The sequence below is a fragment of the Acomys russatus genome, chromosome 21, assembly GCF_903995435.1.
Source record: "Acomys russatus chromosome 21, mAcoRus1.1, whole genome shotgun sequence".
NCBI classification, from domain to species: domain Eukaryota; kingdom Metazoa; phylum Chordata; class Mammalia; order Rodentia; family Muridae; genus Acomys; species Acomys russatus.
In genome coordinates this window covers 38,800,226-38,819,837 of record NC_067157.1, presented here as the reverse complement: position 1 = coordinate 38,819,837, position 19,612 = coordinate 38,800,226, and the positions used below count along the sequence as shown (strand labels likewise).

The following is a 19,612-nucleotide window of genomic DNA, read 5'->3' as shown; positions in this document are numbered from 1 at the left end:
TGTGTATTTTACAATCAGTAGAAATGTGTTATTTGATATAATCTATGGAAGAAGTCTAGATCTCTGATTTTAGCTAAAAAATTTTAACTACATTAATTAAATTTTGGTGATTATATTATTAGTTTTATCTCACCAATCTATAAGTAAATTACACAGTTGCATGCACATACGTTTAGTCCAATGTTATTTGAAGGATAAGATAATGTTAATTTTTACTATAAAAATCTTGACTGCTAGTGACATAAAGTTTCTCTTAGCTTTACCAGTGTAGAGTTTCCCTTGGATTTTCACCCCATTTATGCATCTAGTTTTTTTTAACTTTTAAAATTTATTTTTAATTTATTCACTTTGCATCCAGATCATAGCCCTCTCCCACCTCTCCTCCTGGTCCTACCCTCCCTCCTTTTTGCCCTTATACCCCCCATTCATTCTCCTCAGGAAAGGGGAGCCCCACAACCAACTCACCCAGCACATAAAGTCACATCATGACTGAGTTCCTCTTCTTCCACTGAGGCCAGGCAAGGCAGCCCTGTTAGGGGGAAGTGATCAAAAGCAGGCAACAGAGTCCATGTCCTAGACAGCACCCATGCAACTTATGAGGCGACCCACATGAAGATCAAGCTGCCCATTGGTTACAGATGTGTAGGGGACCTAAGTCTTGTCCAGGCATGCTCTCCTGGTTGGTGCTTCTGTCTCTCTCTAAAAGCCACCATGGGCCTAGGCTAGTTGACTCTGTTGGCATTCTTATCCCATCCAGATCCTTCTATCCTTCACTTTCCCCCTCCCCTGACTCTTCCCCAGGACTCCCTGAGCTCCACCTAATGGCCCAGATGTGAGTCTCACCATCTGATTTGATCAGCTGCTAGGTGGAGCCTCTCAGAGGACAGTTATGTTAGGCTCCTGTGTGTAAATATGGTACAATATCCTTAATGGTGTCAGAGGTTGGCTCTCTCCCAACGGGTGGGTCTCAAGTCAGGCCAGGTATTGGCTGGACAATCTCTCAGTCTGTCTTTATCTCTGCAAATCTTGTAGGCAGCATAAATTTGGGGTTGAATGTTTTCTAGGTGGATGGGTGTTCCCTTCCCACCACTACAAGTCCTGCCTGGCTATAAGGTGACCTCCCCAGTTTCCTTGTCCCGCGCTGCTAGGAGGCACAGCTAGAGTCATTCCCACATCCTCCTTGGATCCTACCCTGTTGCCGGTCTTCAGCTTGCCTCAGAGAAGGCATCTTGTCTTTTCACCACAGTTGTATGTATGCATGAACTTGGCCTCCATATTCTTTTGACGTCCTTCATATCATTAGGTAAATGGGAAGAATGAAGATTTTGTCTTTCCTGAGAGACAGAGTGGTCTCTGCGACTCAGTCACCATACTTTCATGCAGCAGCCTTCTTCAGAGCAGTGCATATGTAGCACCGGCTTACAGAGGCCATCAGTATTACTGTATGTTTTGGTGCACCCCTCTCAGCCAATGAGGAACATTGGTGAAAACACCTCTAAGAACCTCACTTTGCCGTGTTTTGATGATCCAGAAAAATTGTACATACGTTTTATCTTATTTTTCCTTCTTATACGTTTCATTTTGTTTTCCGTTTCTAACCGACTCATGTTTAAGTCTCTGAACTAATTCTCTACCCATTTCTCGTAACCAGGAATTCATTCCAAACAGTGTGTTTTCACTTGTTAAGTTGTTGGTTGCAAACTGGTGATAGCAACAACAAAGAATTACTGACCAGATTATTATGGCTATCTAGATGATGGGGTTAATATTTCTTTAAATGATCATTTTTCAAAATCCATTATGGATTGGGTAGATGTGTAGGTCTTCAGAAATGTTTAGAATAAATAGCCCATCTGAACACATTCTCCACATACATAGATTTATGTAGATTTTTTACTTTATTTCATTCTGAAAATAAGTTCTTGTTTGAGGCTAAAATGTGTTTCTTGTCAACTATGACAAGATATAGATAAGACTAGAGTGTTCTTTCCTGAAGACTATTGGCTTTCTGTGAAATCCCCACACCACCTTAAGCAATTCACCTCATTAGGAACAGAGGGTGAAAAGAATGCAGACAGATGGTTTTGCACTTTAAGGAGTTTCTCCGATTTATTATAAAATTCAAATGTGAGAAGAAAACAAGTTTGAAGGACAAGCCATAGTTGAAATGTTTTATAAAAGGAGAAAGGGCACACAAAATTGATGGCCCTCATTTTCCCTCTAGAGTAGAACTGACCAAAATGTCCATAATAGAGTTGGTATTCCAATACGGTGACTTTTCTTGAAAAGCCTTCTACAAATTGGACAATCAAATTGGAATTTGTTTCTGTATATGTTGGGTTATTAGCTAGAGCAAGATGGGGATAGTTGCAAACCTCTCAGAATGGAAAACTAATTGTAAGTCTAAATACCATTAAGGAAATCCGCAATGGACAAGGAACTTTGCATGTTCGCCTACCTTTGGAAGCTATACGAAACATCCCCAGAAGTGCTTTCTTCCCAGGATGATATGGGTTCTAAAATTCTAAGCCCTGCTGTGATGTAAGAGATTAGACTATTCATTCAGTTGTGCAGTCGACTTCTATGGTATTCTAATCTAATTCTAGGTGACTTATCATGTGGTATTGCTTTCTAAGCAAAGTGAGATGGCTGAGCACTGGGTAGATTGCCTCTCTTCTACCTAAGACTGTATTAATCCCCTCAAGTTTATGAAAGTAGCTGGCCTCAGATACCCTTTCAGACCTCTCTGTGCACTCCTTCCGGAAACAAATGCTAATTTTATTGGCAGTCTCTAGTTCTCATTATGCAACACTGCCTTCAAGAAGCCAGGCGAAGCTTAGACTCCACGTTAGTGCAGATTCATGAACCTGGGAAGAACAGATCAAATCTGTAGACAACAGTTGGTGAGCCGAGCTTAGCCTGCGTAAAGTCGAAACTTCTGAGGCACACATGTGCCAGGACTGTAAAAATAGAGTGGAAACTTACAAGGGAGACTTCTATTCGCAGTTATGCTTATTTTAGCAAATGTAAAGGAGTGTTTGCACACGTATATTGTAGATGATGTCATGGTAACAGGTTATGCACAAAGCATGATTATTCTAATATGTTAATGTGGTTTTTGGTGCTGTCCCTTGATTGGAGGCAATACTATGCCCAAAAATAGTAGGTCCAGGTCTGTATATTTTTGGGCCTATGTAAACTGATTGCAATGTTTGTATATTGCATCTGTGAATATGCAGTTGCACATACAAAGACATTTTGCTTACACTGATATATCCATTATACAATTGTCTCAAGTATTTGCTGTATAAACTTCCCAGGGTTCATAGAAGTCATCATTAATAATTGCAAAAGAACCTCATAAAATTGAAGTCAGGCAACGGCTATGTTTTGGTTTGATGGATCACATGCTAAGAATGTTTAAAATCACCCTGGAATGTCTCTTCTTCAAACAGGTACAAATCAAACGAAGATTATGTGTATGTCAGAGGACGTGGACGTGGGAAGTACATTTGTGAAGAGTGTGGGATCCGCTGCAAGAAGCCAAGCATGCTCAAAAAACACATCCGCACTCATACTGATGTCCGGCCTTATGTATGCAAGTTATGTAATTTCGCCTTCAAAACGAAAGGTATGAGCCTGATGTTTGCTGCTGCTGTTGTTTTGAGAGGAAAAGTTTCAGGATAACTTCCGGCTACTTAGGATTCTGAATGCTACTTTGTAACTCACTTTCACTAACCATAAAGAGTTGTTTGTGAAAATGTGACCCCCCCTGAGATAAATTTCCTTCTCCCTGTCCAGATCAAAGGATGTATATGAGACTGTGAGACTCCTTTTATGACTAATTAAGAGCTACAGACTTAGGGCCAGGCAGGTTGTCTCTGAAGGAAGTGGCTTAGAAGTGCCTGTAGAGCTATTACTTCATGTTGGAAATGTATGTGGGCAGATAGTATTTGTACCAATAATGAAATTCCACAGGGAGACAATGCATGCGTCGCATTGGAGAAGCAAGGAAAGCAACTGGGAAGAAAATATTGTCCATGGTCAGTTTCAAGGGTATAAATAATGTAAGGAGCCACAGACTCCCTGGTGGGCCCCCTCCATCCACAGCTGCATTAATTATACATGGAGATTTGATAGCTTCTGCTCTGTGTATTTATCAGCATGGAGACAAGTCTTACTCTCAGACCTCAACAGTTAATCTCATCCAACGAGGACCTGCCTTGAAATGGCATTCTGTCATTGTCAAAGGATCTGTTTCAGTAGGAGCTGCCTTGAAATGGAAGTGCTTCATTCGAGGTCGCCGCACGTGTTTCTTTGATTCTGTAATAGGATGAAAATCTTCACACGGTGTGTCAGATCTAGCCAAGGTAGCCTGTAGATGGCCCCTCGCCAATCACGCTTCACTTCCTTGCCTTTCTGTTCAATTTCACTATCAAGTAACCTGTTCTGATATCAACAACTAAAAGCAGACATGGGCTATGATAACCTGTTAGGAAGATGTACACCTATCTCCGTTGTAGCGACAGTCTTAGTTAAACTGTGCTCTTTTGATGGAAGTAAAAATGTTTCAAGTCACCACATATCTGTTTATTTGGAGAGAATTTATGTGTCTGTGAGGCCTCCTTTGAAGCCCAAGAGGGAGAGGGGGCATATACATTTGTGTGTTTTTTTCAAGAGAAATAAGCATACTGCTCTCTAAATACCCTTTTCCCTTAGCACGATCCAACACACTGAGTTGCCCCTAGCAGGAAAGAACACTAAAGACAAGACTTTAGGACACACTGAAAGTTTACCACTCACTATAAAGGTTATGTTTTCACAGGCATGCAGGTTTGCTGTTGGGAGAGAGGCATTAAATTGTATGATTGAACAGTATATTTCTAGATAGGTGATTCAATCTGGTTCTGAAGGACTTGGAGTACTCTCACCCAGAAAGAGTGTACTTTTGATTGTTAATGGAATTCCTTGTCAGCCTTTGGAAGAATGCAGCCAGAGATCTAGGAATTTGGGGATGAGCAAAGCATTCTGGAAAGCCCCTCAGGGTTCATCTCTATATGAAATACGTACTTTTCAGACTTGTTTTCTGAACACAAGTGTACTGTAAGGACCAATCCCTGTCCCCCTTGCCTGTACTGAGCTCCCAGCACTCCATGGCACCCATGCTTTGGACAGCCACGTCAGGTGCTCAGAGCTTCTGCAAACCAAAGTCAAGATGAGATTTAAAAATTGTTTTTTCAACTGCTAGCTACAAATCTGATCTGAAGCTAGAAACCTACTGAGAAGAAGGAAGCCCACATGCATTCTCCTTGGATATGGATAATACATATGTATTCAAGAAACAGATGGCTTTCATGAGTTCATGGAAACTCAGTGAATTTTAATTCACTTACATCTTTAAGAATTAATACAGTCAAAAAGTTTTTGAACTCTTAAAAATTATAGATAAGATGTTGTGGTAAGAGCAATAGATAGTAGAAATATTTGTACTGGAGGTATAAAATAATATATAGAATTATTAGATAATATAAGCAGCAAGTTAATAATGATGTGAGGTAGTAATTTTTAAAAAGAGTGATTATTCATTTATTTATTTATTTATTTAGTAGTAAACATCACTCTGTTAGAAAGAAAAAAAATGCCTTCATCAGACTGAGTTTCCACCTGGGCTTCTGCAGTGGACAATCAGGTGCATAATAGTGGTGTTGCTGCTACGTTATCAAGATGATAACAGACAATAACAGGGTCATTTCATCGTGACCAAATGAATAGGCTCTAGACACCTGAATTGGTTCCTGAGGCTCTTTTGATAGGCTTTATGATATAAAAATGTATATGCACAAGTCAGTGCATCCCACACATTTTGACATCAGTCATCACAGTTCAATAGGTAATTCTTTTGTTTTCTTATTTGTGTTTTCTAGGAAACCTAACAAAACACATGAAATCTAAAGCACACATGAAAAAATGCCTGGAGCTGGGTGTCTCAATGACATCAGTAGATGACACAGAAACTGAGGAAGCCGGTATGTAGCTTACTGTATCGAGTGGGCCCCTTTATGGCCCAGTGATTGTATGTCACTTTATTAAGTACTCTTTGTAGGAAATAAAATGGCACACTGAATTGCTTGAAAACCAATAAGGAGAAAGAAAAACATTTCCAGTGTCACTTGTTTTAGAGGTGGGGAGGCCTCACTAGCAAAATCATTTTCATCTGAAACTGTGAAGGGGTATGTGCATGTGGCGGGCGATGGGGCTGTGATTTATGTGCTGTGAAGCGCTGGGAGGAAATTGAAAGCATTTTAATGCGTTAGTATCCCTACTGAGCGGAAATGTAGTAGAAAACATATCCATCATTAACCTCAGTTGAGAACCTGGAGGTCGGCAAACCTCCTGAGGAACCCTGCTTATATTTACCATCCACCTGAAAAGGAGAGCCAGGCTGTCGCTTCCCTTTTTTCCCCCTCCAGCATCAGTCATTAGCAATACTAGCCACATCCATTTGTTTCAAGTTGTATAATGAGACTTCTCTGAAGTCTGAAATACGAGATCCTATTCTGGAGTTCTCAGGGATGAAACCAAAATAGGCAGGGACAAGTAAGTGTCCAGCGGTAGTTCGGAGACATGATTGTTTCAGGGAATCAAGGGGCTAAGAAAAACTATGGGGGCAGAGTGTTGGGGCAGATCCATACCCCCTAGCCTTGTAACTGGGATCTTCATGACTGTTACTACTGTTGGATTCTTGCAGAAAATATGGAAGATTTGCACAAAACATCTGAGAAGCATAGCATGTCCAGCATCTCAACTGATCACCAGTTCTCGGATGCTGAGGAATCTGATGGGGAAGATGGAGATGATAACGATGATGATGATGAAGATGATGATGATTTTGATGAGCAGGGAGATTTGACACCTAAAACCAGATCACGAAGCACCAGTCCTCAGCCTCCTAGATTCTCCTCCTTGCCTGTCAATGTTGGCGCTGTACCCCATGGAGTCCCTTCAGACACCTCCCTGGGACACTCTTCACTGATCAGCTACTTGGTTACTCTACCTAGTATTCAGGTTACTCAGCTCATGACACCCAGTGACGCCTGTGAAGACACCCAGATGACAGAATACCAGAGGCTGTTCCAGAGCAAAAGTACGGACTCTGAACCGGACAAAGACAGGTTAGATATCCCGAGTAGCATGGATGAAGAGGCCATGTTGTCTTCAGAGCCGAGCTCCTCCCCAAGAGACTTCTCCCCGTCAAGTCACCATTCCTCACCAGGCTATGATTCTTCACCCTGTCGAGATAATTCGCCAAAGAGGTATCTGATACCCAAAGGAGATTTGTCACCTAGAAGACATTTATCACCTAGAAGAGACCTGTCACCCATGAGGCATCTGTCACCGAGAAAGGAAGCTGCCCTGAGGAGAGAGATGTCCCAAGGGGATGCTTCACCACGAAGGCATTTGTCCCCAAGGAGACCACTGTCTCCTGGAAAAGACATCACAGCAAGGAGAGACCTCTCTCCCAGAAGAGAGAGACGATATATGACCACCATCAGAGCACCATCTCCCAGAAGGGCTTTATATCATAACCCACCATTATCCATGGGACAGTATCTGCAAACAGAGCCAATTGTATTGGGGCCTCCTGTAAGTATAAACTGAGATCATTTTCCACCAAAGCTTCAGGACATTGGTGCCTCCCATAGCATAGTAATAGGCATTTATTATAATGTAGGTGTTTCTCAAGAGGAGGAGTGAGCCTGTTAGCACAAATAGCAGGGAGGCACTTTTATTACACACAGTGTTGGTGACATGGCTGTGGCATTATTCCAAGTATTGCATCAGAGCAGGAGTGAACTTCCAGGTGGGAACAGGTGAAGCCTTCTGAATGTTTTCTAAGCTTAATTAATTCTAGACATGAGCCAGCACTCTCAGATGAAGCCCTGGGAATGCCAGGCCTGCATAGACAAACAGGAAGATAGTCAGCTGCTAGTGATCGGCTCTCTTCAGCTGCTGAGGACTCTGATGCCGTCCTCATCCTTGACTTCCAAAATGATTTGTATTATACTCATTACATTGTCCAACATGAGTGCATATGAGGAAAGTCAGGGCCTGGGAATAGGCAGTGTGGTACTCTACTAGCTCCTAAGTTAAAGGCATAAACATCACTGTTGTTGCTGTTGTTAACACACAGTGCAGATGCTGAGTGAGAATGCAAGCCCGAGAATGAGTGGTCAGAGAGCTCGGGAAATACCCTGAGGCTTCTATTTTCACCTTTACTATAAACCATAGTGGCAACGGTAGTGATTATGGACCACGCTGAAACCACAGACTTACTAAAACTTCACACAAAGGCCCTCTTCACCCCATTCTGCAACACAGCCCAGCACATCATGGTGTCTCCTCCCATCAGGGTAGGATTGTCAAAACACAGGTAGAGAGCACAGAGGTATGCTGCCTCCTGAGTTTGTTTGCTTTAAAAGTGACTTTCATTTCTGGATCTTCACACCTGCCTGTCTTTTCCTCTGGATTCTATCTCACATAGCATGAAGAACCTGCCAATTCCTAGCTCTGTCTGTACTGTAGCTGCCCTGGTGCCCAGTTCCCTCTCTCTCACAACCCACTGCTCTCTTGTTTCAGACGCTTATGCTATCATTCTCAAACTCCAGAAAAACCCCTAGCTTTTCTCCCTGTGCCCTCATCACCCTATTTTGTAAACTGTGTACAAAGGTGATCTTGATGTTGCAGTCCTGCAGAGACATGCGCAGCAGTCTGAACATGACTGACTTCAGGCTAATGCACCAACAAGCTAAGGAAGAGCACCACATTTATGGCAGTTTATCTTTTGCAGCACAAGTGAAAGGGATTTTGTGAACATGAAGCTAGAATTCCCTGTAGCACAGTGTCCAACGCTTCCTCTGATGGAGACATGGCAATGCTGGCAGAGTGCCTTAAGCCAGTCTTGACCCATCACCCCTGAAGCTTTTGATGCAACATTTGGCCAAGTAGATAGTAACTGGTCTATATGAAGGGCTGGAACTCATTCAGGCAACCACATTATGAAAACAGAGCCATTGATTTAGCGTGCTGTTAAACTGTGGCAAATTAATTAATTAATTGACTGATTAATTAAAGAAATTAAACAGAATAAAATAATTCAACTAATTTTCTACTCTGACTACAAGTAGCTAGAAGAAAATTAGTTTCATTAATTATTGAATTTTTTCCAATTTTTGTGTGGTGTTTTGTTTATTTTGTTTTGTTGATGTTTCCTTTTTAAAGTATCTGGACATCTCACAGAGCTGGTAGACTTCACCACTGACAAACTCCTTGGGTTACTACCCAGGCCAGTTATCTTATAACTTATAAATGTCACTCACTGCTTCTTAGAACAGGAGGGAGCAGAGCTGCTGCCTCAAGCTGGAGCACTCTCTTGAGTAGTCATTTTATGTTGCCTCCTCCCCTTTGCACGGGCAGGGAGAATTGCAGCTTTCCATGACATGTGAGCCAGACTCACTTGGTTAGAGCTGAATAGAATTGACTGTGCCCTAACCAGTGTTTCCTGACTGCTCTGTCAGATAAAGCCTTCTGTTTCTCTAATAATGTATGGAAACATCAGAATGGAATATGAGCACCCATAATCCCTTTTCACATAATTTCTGTTACCTGTACCTTGTCATTTTGCAAACACTGATGGAGGTTTCACAGAGCAATGACTGTGGTGTGAAGGGACTCTGGAACCCAGTATAACACAAGATATATTTGATTTAGTCTGAACTTCGGGCCAGAGAGATTTGTAGGGGCAACACAGACCACCGGGATTCCTTCCCTAACACCTTGTGTTTCATTTTAAGATAGAAAATAGAATTTAACAGTGTGTGCATTTTATTCATCCAGTTGCCATATTTCAGGATCTGAGTATGGCTCAGAGATACTACAGTTTGACCTTATTTCTTTAAATGGGTATCAGTTTCAGTGTGTAGTGTAGATGAAGATTTGTCTTGAGTAAAGCAGTCAGTGTTCAATCTCTCCCTTGTCTGTGTGATTTTGGATAGGTTGTCTTGCCTCATGACCCCTCTTGTAAGTCAGTCTTCATCAGTCAGAGACAGACCTTACATGTATGTGTCTGTCCCTAAAAGGCGATGTCACACAGCTACAATCAGTACAGTGAGCTGGTGCCTCAATCAAATCCCCTTTCCCTGTCTGTTCCCAGCTGCCCCCATGAAGCCTGGCTCTCCTACCTTCTCCTTCAGCCCCCTGAACCCCTACCACACTGTGGACAAGATGATCAGGGTAGCAGTTCTAGTGCCTGGCACAAATGCATGTACAGAAACATGTACCATATGTACATGGAAACATAAGTGTCCCCATAAGCCTCACATAACTCACAGGGGAACTTGGTATTCTTTTTTTTTTTTTCCTGTAAGATTGCAGTGTGAGCACTAAGTCATTAGGCAGTAGGAAGGAGTGGAATAACCTAAAGCAATTCAAAATTTTATAGGAGTTTATTTGCAGGATGAAAGACTTTGGTAGATAGAAGGAAATCATGGAGAAATGTTTGGCTCCTAGGTGCCTGTGGACATAGCCCATTGTAGAAATTTTGCTTCTGCCTTTACTTCCGTGGTCATCACTTCACTTCTGATCAGTGACAGTCATGAAACATCTAGTGAGAGCACATGTTTTATTGGCTTTAAGACTAGTTTCAGAGGCCAGTTCACCGCCCCACTATCAGCCTGGAGTCAGGGATTCAAGTAGCTTTGTGTGATGCCGTAATCTTCTCTAATGCCTTCTGCTGACCTCTTCCCCAGGAACCTTAGAAGATCTCTGTACTCTGATGAGGTATATGCAGTGGATGGCGAAAAAGAACAGACTAAAGTCAAATGGAAAAGTATCCAAGTCACAGTTTATTTTAAGCCTTAAGTCTGTGATAACTATGGTTTACAAAAAGTTCATTTTCTTCAGGGATGGCTACCACAAGCATTAGGGTTCCTCTGCACTAACAGCTGCTAGAGGAAGGCTTGATCTGCTCAGAAGCCAAGTGAAGGGAGAGCGTCCGTGTGTCCACAGCAGTTCTAGGATTCTTCCTGAGTCCTGCAATGTTCATGCATCCTCCTTTGAGAGGTCTGGGTGGTTCCAGGGCTGGTGATTGAACTGTCTCATCTGTGTTGCCGAATAAATCATTTGCTGCAGCTCGGATAAGATGTAGTTCAGAGCACGGTAAATTCCAAGCATGGTAGACAGTAGCATACACATACATAATTTATAGTTCCTGAGCCAGGCTCAAATCTAAATAAAGCTGGGTGATTCCTTCATAGTACGATTTGGCCCTTGAATCTGAGAGCTGAGGCATCCTTGAGAGGAATGACAAATTTTGAGATTGCTTTCCTAGATTACAACCATACTCGACAAGTTTTAATCTACATTGAGTTCTCAGATAAACAGTGGAGTCCATTATTAATGAATCATAGCAATTAAAAATTAGTCAAATCCACCAGATCCTGAGAATCTGGCAATCTTGAGTTAGGTTCTGCTACAAGAAAAGAAAATAAGTATCACAAATAAAATCTCCCATTTCAGACCTAAAACCATGAAATCTGGAATTCTGGCTCTAAATGTTAAATACTTTTACTTCATTAATTTCCAAGGAGACATTCATGTTTTAAGTATCATTAACAGGGAAATTGAGGCATAATTACCTTTTAATCCCAGTGACGAAGGTAAACACCTGTAATTAAGTATTAAACACATATGATCATTAACGACTCCTTGCTCCCTTTCAAACACTGCCATTTCTATAAGATTTAACCTGTAACTGGAACTTAAAGAATCCTGCATTCTTGGTTGGACCTCTTCTTAGTAGGAATGTATTCTTGTAAGCCAGTGCCTTGCAAGGTAAGACATCCCCTCAGTAGGGGTGTCTTCCATTAGATTCAGCACAAAGGGATCTTTCCTGAGTAGGCATGTATTCTTGTAGGCCAATGACTTGCGCAGTAAAGGAACAGGCTCATGGTTTCTTACAACCACCTAACCATCCTTTGTGTGGAAAAGGGGTTCACAAAAGCCTGTTACCAACTTGTCATTTCTACCAAGTCTCAGGAATATCTTTTCGTGCAGCCTAATACATCAATACTTGGTAATCCTATTTCCTTTTCGTTTAAATCCCATCAATACTTACGAGTAGTTTTTTTTTTTCCTTTGTTGTATCGTGTGACTTTGCTTTGTTAGTTGTTCTCCTGGTGAATCCAATTCTTTTCATTAGCTCTTATGAAGAAAATAGCCAACACATGAGTTTGTGTCTAGTGGGAAATACACTGTGTGCTTTAGCACTTTGCTGTTTAAAAACAGGAGCCACTGCCATAGCCCAACACTTTTATTAAAGAACTGGAAAAAGATAGCTGAGAAAATGATTCCTTTTTGAGAAATTCTTCAATTGAAGGTGTGGAGCATCCTGAGGGAGGAAGGGGGAAAGAAAGTGAGAGAGGAACTTTACTGCACAGTGGAAAATGAGCAGATCTGAACTCTGTGCTCTGTTTTCCCTGTAGAATCTAAGAAGAGGATTACCTCAGGTTCCTTACTTCAGTCTCTATGGAGACCAAGAAGGTGCTTACGACCATCACGGCTCCAGCCTTTTCCCTGAGGGTCCTACTGACTATGTCTTCAGTCATCTTCCACTCCACTCTCAGCAGCAAGTACGAGCTCCTATCCCCATGGTGCCAGTTGGTGGGATCCAAATGGTTCACTCCATGCCGCCGGCCCTTTCCGGTTTACATCCTCCGCCCACATTGCCTCTGCCCATGGAGGGCTCTGAGGAGAAGAAAGGAGCACCAGGGGAGACCCTTACTAAAGATCCCTACACCCTTTCCAGGCGTCATGAGAAACAAGCCCCTCATGTTTTGCAGTCATCTGGTCTACCTAGTTCTCCCTCCTCCCCACGGCTGTTGATGAAACAGAGTACTTCAGAAGACAGCCTAAATTCCACAGAGAGGGAACAAGAGGAAAACATACAGACTTGTACAAAAGCCATCGCCTCACTCCGGATTGCCACAGAAGAGGCAGCTCTGCTTGGGCCTGATCAGCCCACGTGGGGGCAGGAGCCCAACCAGAAACCCTTGGAAAGTGCACATGTCAGCATTAGACACTTTAGCGGGCCTGAGCCAGGTCAACCCTGTACCTCAGCTGCCCACCCTGACTTACAAGATGAGGAAAAGGACAATTTTGGTACATCACAGACTGCAATAGCTCACTCCACGTTTTACAGCAAGAGCAATGTGGATGAGAAGAAGGCGGACTTTCATAGCAGCAAGGAATTATCTTTAAGCACAGAGGAAGGCAATGAACCTTCATCAGAAAAGAATCAACTACACTGATCTGAAATGCATGGACACATTCATTTCCACATTTCTCCCCTTTTGTTTTTGTTTTTTTAGGAATAGAAGTAATCAAGTTGATAGCATGCCTGTCCTAAGTTACAGTACTTGGCTATTATAAATACTTTTGTTATTTTGAAAACAATTAGGTAAATTAACAAGTCATCTTGAGCCTGACCAAAACAAAATTTGAAATTAACCTATTGGGTCTGGTACTTTTAAAATTGTACAGATGTTTGTGCCTTTTCTTTACTTTGCTTATATTCTTATAAGCATTTTTTAGCAGTAATTTGTACATATTTTAGAATTTGTGTATCTGCTTTGTAATAAATGTAATTTCTTTCCTCTTTTGGACACTTGGATCTAAATGGTGTAAAGCAAAACAGCATCAATATATATGTGAGGTTGCACTAAAACATATTTTTATATGATAAAAACTGAACAGCTTTTATGTACAGCTCTGATTCTGTAATACTAATATTTATTTTGTTTCATAAATTGTACATTTTTTCTTAATGTTGTGGATTGCTTTTCTATGTGAAGCATGGATTTACTGTTGTGTAACTAGAACAGAAATGTCCATTGTAAGCAAGATATTTAAACTAGAATATCTTATTCTGCACTTATGCATTAGTTACAAAAAAAAAAAAAAAGATACAGGACGCATCAGTCGGTTCTTAACTTGTAAATTCTTTTTGTCTCTTGTTTGCTGGATTGACAATAACTTACGTGCTGATTGTGATTTTAAATGGATAGTACCGTAAAGCATTAAAGTAAACAATGTGCTATTGTGAGTTTTTCCAAAGCTTTATAAATCAGTTATGAATAATATTAAAAGTATTTGGTCTTATGTGAACATGTTGATCTATATACTCATCTAAAAATACGGGAAAAACATTCCGCCCCATGTAAATATGTACAAGTGCATCACTGGTACAGTTTTGTGTAACTCAGTTGGACACTAGGTTGACACAGACCTATGCTAGGGTGTCTTTAAAAATTAAAGTGACAAAGCACATGGGCCTGTGTAGAACTTGGTTATCGGCCGGCCCGGTGGCTTGGTAGGCAGTGCTGTGCGCTGCCCGTGGAGAAGACCTGGGATTTAAAAAAAAAATATTGGTTCTTGCTGCGCAGGATGGTGACTGGAGCTAAGGCTGCACGGAGGGTTCGCACTTGGACTTGAGGGTTGGGTGTGGAAGTGGGGAAGGGGGATAGAGACCTGCTCCTCAGCTCTTCCCATCAGCCTGTCCGTATGGTTACAGGGTTAACATCAGCATTCGGGGATGTCACCTTACCCTTTTGTACAGGGAAAGTGTCACTCCTGGCTGTCTCAGGGGGAATGAAGAAGAGAAGCCTTCAAGAGAAAGCAGCTCTTGGGAGGAGGAAGTTTTTGTATATAGCCTTCAGAATGGCTTTTGATCAGTGTTGAAGGTGGGAAGAGCCTTTGCAGGTGGAGAAGAGCAGAGTAGAGGGAGGGGTACAGCAACATGTGCACACGCACGCACATGTATGTGCATGCGCACACACAATCTGGATTATCTTTGTGCTATATAGTGGATTATAATTCTGTGAAACCAAGTTTGTATATTGAATTACATTAAGGAGTGTTCTTTAAAAAGAGAAATAAATATACAATTACATGCTTGAGGTGTCTAGTTCTTGTGTGTGTGTGCGAGTGAGTATGTGTGTGTTGCATTTCATTTCTGATTTTGTTTCTTAGAGGATTTTGATGCTATTAACCACACTCTGTGATTTTAATGGCTAGGTTCTATCCATCCTGAAGTGTGCCAACTGCAGATAGTCTTTAACAAGTGATGGATGTTCATTGGCTTCCAGGAGTCATCTGATTAGGCCAGATTGCAGGTAGTTTCTAGAATGCAGGCCTGAGAAACGGACAATCTTGAGCCTAGGGAGCATGGACCATATTTGAGTAGAGTCATATTCCCATCTCCTTCTCAGTACACAGACATATATGCAAATGAAATTCCACAAGGAAAAAAATCTGCTGATTTCTCTAATTCAAAAACCTTCAGAAATATACCATAAAAAGAATCTACAAATCATGGGGATTTTAAAGACCAGAATAATTTTAGTAATAAAAATAATAAAAATGGCCATAAAAGGTCAAAATCTATTTTTGTTATAAAAATTTCAAGTGGGTAGATTCATACCATCTGTTTAAGTCATACTCTGTTTCACAAGTAATGTCTTTACAAAGGTGAACTGAAGGTGAGCACAACAGACAAACTAAGACTATTCAAAACATTTTGATGATGTAGGGAGAGTTTTGCTGTAGTCTTATGATACGCTGTGTGTGTGAGAGAGGGAGATGGAGAAAGAGACGAGGGTGGAGCATCCTGGGCCTTTGCTTTTACCCAACACATCACTTGTGTTCATCATTAGTTCCTGAGCACTGCTTGAGTACCTGTAATGAACTGAGATGCTGATGGGCATCTAGAGTGGAGGAATGTTGTGTTTTTCCAGAAGCTCACATAAGTAATACAGATTTATATGGGAGCAAATGTTAGAACTAAAACCTATACTTGGGCATTTTGTAATAAGATTAATAGCCAGGCGTGGTGGTGCACGCCTTTAATGCCCACACTCAGGAGGCAGAGGCAGGTGGATCGCTGTGAGTTCGAGACCAGCCTGGTCTAGGTCAAGGCTAACAAAGGCTAACAAAGAGAGACCCTGTCTCCAAAAACAAAACAAAAAATATTAATAATCAGGACTGCACTTTTGCAAGTAGGTAGAGGGAGACTGTCACAACCTTGGAAAGCAGGGTGAAAATAATATATTGACAAACTAAACATACTTTTTCATTACCTGCAATGGAGCCCCATTCAGTGTGCTGAGTGTTCATTACAGAGTACAACATATTCTTGCCTTTCTATAGTCTTTATTATTTAGTGGGGGGTACATTAGAGGGGAAATGAAGCAGGAAAGTACAGGTGTCATGATTAGGTTGTGTGGCTCTGTACATGCATAAAAAGTGAGCAAAGAGAAGCAGGTTCTGCGGAGATCTGGCAGAATGGTACATGTCTACAGCAGAAGCCAGGATCGAGTCATGTGTACACATATGTTTATATATTCTCTCTCTCTCTCTCTCTCTCTCTCTCTCTCTCTCTCTCTCTCTCTCTCTCTCTCTCTCTCTCTCTCTCTGTGTGTGTGTGTGTGTGTGTCTGTGTCTGTGTGTCTGTGTGTGTCTGTGTCTGTGTTTGTAAAATTTAGAGGGGTCATAAGGTAAGGGAGGAAAGGAAATAATGATAAATTTAAATACAGCCTGCTCACATATGAAGTGATCAAAAACAAAATTCATTGTTTAAAAGCTGGGAGTGACAGTACATACTGGTTATCTTTGTGCTGGGGAGCAGGAGAAGGGAGGAACCCTGGCACTCACTAACCAGCCAAGCTACCCGTGAGCTGTCAGCTAAATAAGACACTCTCAAAAGGCAAGAGGATGGACAGTACTTTAGGAATGACACTCAAGCTTTACCTCTGGCCTCCACAAGCATGTGCACAAACATTCTCACCCACACACCAATACATGTATACACAAATGTGTGTATTATGTGTGTGTGTAGACATGCAAATATGTGTATATACACGTATAGCATACACATGCATACACATATTTTTGTGTATACACAATTTTAAGAAGTAACACTGTATAATGATTGAATAACAGTATTTCCTTAGAAGCATTATTAAACTAACCATCTTTTGTAAACCTACAGACCAGTGATGGTAGAAACTGTGTTTATTGCAGAAGTAAGGTTCCCATTGCAGCCTTCCAACTCTGACTGACCGTGCTCTTAAAGAACAAGCAACTTGCTATTGTTGCCTCTCAATTTCCAGTCAAAGAAGTTCAGAAGGGTACAAGAAACACAAAGGCCTCTCCATGATGAGTAACCGAAGTTCTTAGTTTAGAAATGCTACCAAATATATGTCTGCCTCGAGTTCCATTCTGACAAGAAGGCATCAAGGACTTCAAAGATACGAATACGCTTTGCCGTGGCCTCAGTTTGATGGTAGTGGGAGGCAGTGATGCTCAAGTTGTTATCCTCAAGGCAGTCTCTTGTAGGAACAATTACAAATAGAGAGCGCAGGGTCCAAACACCATACCACCTTGATCGAGCCAACCATCTACAAAAACATTTTCAGTAAGAAGTAAAGCAGTGTGGACTAGCCTCACTCTAAGAGCTTTCAGCCATTCTCCCTGTTAACAATCACAAACTAAAGGAAGTCATTTTATTAAGTTGGTATGCCTAGTTAGTAAAAGGGAAGGCAATTAGATTTAAAAAAAAACCCTGTGGGCATGTGTGCATGATGTGTATATGTAATATGAATGCCAGCTTACACATGTGGAGACAAGATATCAGTTGGATAGGGTAGGGTCTCTCTTTCCACTTTTACATGTGTTCTGGGGGTCAAACTAAAGTCCTCCAGCTTGCACGGTGGGCAGCTTTACATGGTGAGCCATATTTTGGCCCTGGGTAGTTCATTTTTAAAGCCTTAAAGACCAATAAAACCTTCAACAGTGATGAGATCATTCCATATTTGCACTTTCCAAACACAAAAATACCCTTTAGCTACACATGGCTATTAAATGCTTGAAGCATGGTGCGTACAACTGAAAATTAAAATTTTTCATTTGTTTCCAGTTAAATTTAGCTTAAACTTCAGCAGCCACATGTGCCTAGTGGCTCCTGAATTGGACAGCTATCTGTGGAATCTACGTGCCATCCTTGTTGAATGTTGTGACACACATCAATAGGTGTATTCATTTACTTGACAAAAACTGAGCACTTGTCACATGCCGACTCTGTTCTCGGTCCCGGGGAAATAACGATGGACTACAACAAATAAAACCAAACACCTATCATAGAACCTGTGCAACGTACCCAGCATTAAGTGTCTAGTTAGGGATTTGCATCATTCAGGCCCACTGTTGGCTCCTCATGCAGTTGAGTTTTGGATCTTATTAATTATGCTAATAGACAAAGCATGCTCTTAATCATGCTTATTAATATTAATATTAGTAAGTATGCTTATTAATCATGCTAATAGACAAAGTATGCTCTTATGAAAAGACAGGCTTGCTGTTGTCACAATGGAAATGTATCGTATTCTCCAGACTTGTGTGGGTTCTCTCAGTCTGCCTCAGTGTAAATGCGCAGGCCGAAGAGGAAGGGCTGGGACTGGGCTCCGAGAAGGACTGACTCAGTCTGCTGCTTTTGCACATGGAAGGCAGGTCTGTGGAGACAATCACCTGCCGCTGACCTAGAAGTCCTGCCTTGTTCCTTTTTCAGGCAACATGTACGTGAACATGTAAAACAAAAGACATCCTTGTCAACATTCCCCAGGATTGACTTAAATTAAAAAAAAAAAAAAAACTTCTTTGGCTTTTATGTTAAAAGTTGTATATAGCACGCAGTTCTGCTCCTCTGAATGTCTTACCCTGGAAACAATCTTACTCAAGTGCTTAAAGATGTGACAATTAAAGCATCCCCAGGATCGCTGATAGAACTTTGATACTATGAGATACCCTCGGGTTAGATTCAGCAACATCTCCTCCAGCCCCAGTCACACGCAGTAAGCTTGTAACGTAAAGACAGGATTAGAGAACACTTTGGTCACCACTATAAATTAAACTCATTTTGTTTCTATGTCAATCTGAGTCTTGGGTGATGCACACCTGGATATTCCTAAAACAAGGGGGGCATACCAGTTTTTGTGCGTTCTATGTAGATAATTATCATTTTACATGTGACATGTGTTATTTTTTTTTCTGATAATCCTTATCAATCAGTTATCATAGTTGGCATTTCCATGACCAGTAAAGTAGTGGGAGAAAAAAACAACAAAAACAAAACACAACACAGGTTGTATAATTTGACCGGCTGAGCTTTAAGCCCAGGTTGGTTCCAACTCCGGAATTATCCACTCTGTAATATATTTCTTGATATTGATTTGTACATTAAAGGAAGTTCCTTGTTCATTATTTCACTCCTGCATTCAAAAGTGCTTACTGACTCGGTGTTCTGTTCTACAGTGCTAAGTAGACAAAGTGCTATGGGGACAAGAGACAGTGTTGGAAAACTTCAGTAAGGGAATCATTGTTGTAAAGTGAATACACGTACGAGGCAAGTCAGTCCGAATGAGGAAAAGGGACTAACTTCCCATCCTGATGAAGGGGTTGGGGAGAAGCAAGGATTTTAGGGGTTTGAAGATGGGTCCCAAGTGTG

At 41.3% G+C, this 19,612-nt stretch overlaps 1 protein-coding gene across 9 annotated transcripts in view; it reads left to right on the top strand.

Annotated features, from left to right (window-relative positions):
• The window catches only part of Hivep2 (HIVEP zinc finger 2), a 193,625-nt gene extending 178,592 nt beyond the window's left edge, over window positions 1-15,033 (top strand). For 8 of the 9 annotated variants that reach the window (XM_051164196.1, XM_051164190.1, XM_051164195.1 and 5 more), the window contains 4 exons: window positions 3,456-3,631; window positions 5,925-6,026; window positions 6,749-7,644; window positions 12,540-15,031. In XM_051164196.1, the coding sequence (XP_051020153.1) occupies window positions 3,456-3,631; window positions 5,925-6,026; window positions 6,749-7,644; window positions 12,540-13,364 (1,999 nt within the window). In that variant the 3' untranslated portion in view covers window positions 13,365-15,031. Of the gene's footprint in view, window positions 1-3,455; window positions 3,632-5,924; window positions 6,027-6,748; window positions 7,645-12,539 lie in introns of all 9 variants that reach the window. The other variant, XM_051164199.1, reaches the window with a different exon arrangement.
• The last annotated feature ends 4,579 nt before the right edge of the window (window positions 15,034-19,612 follow it).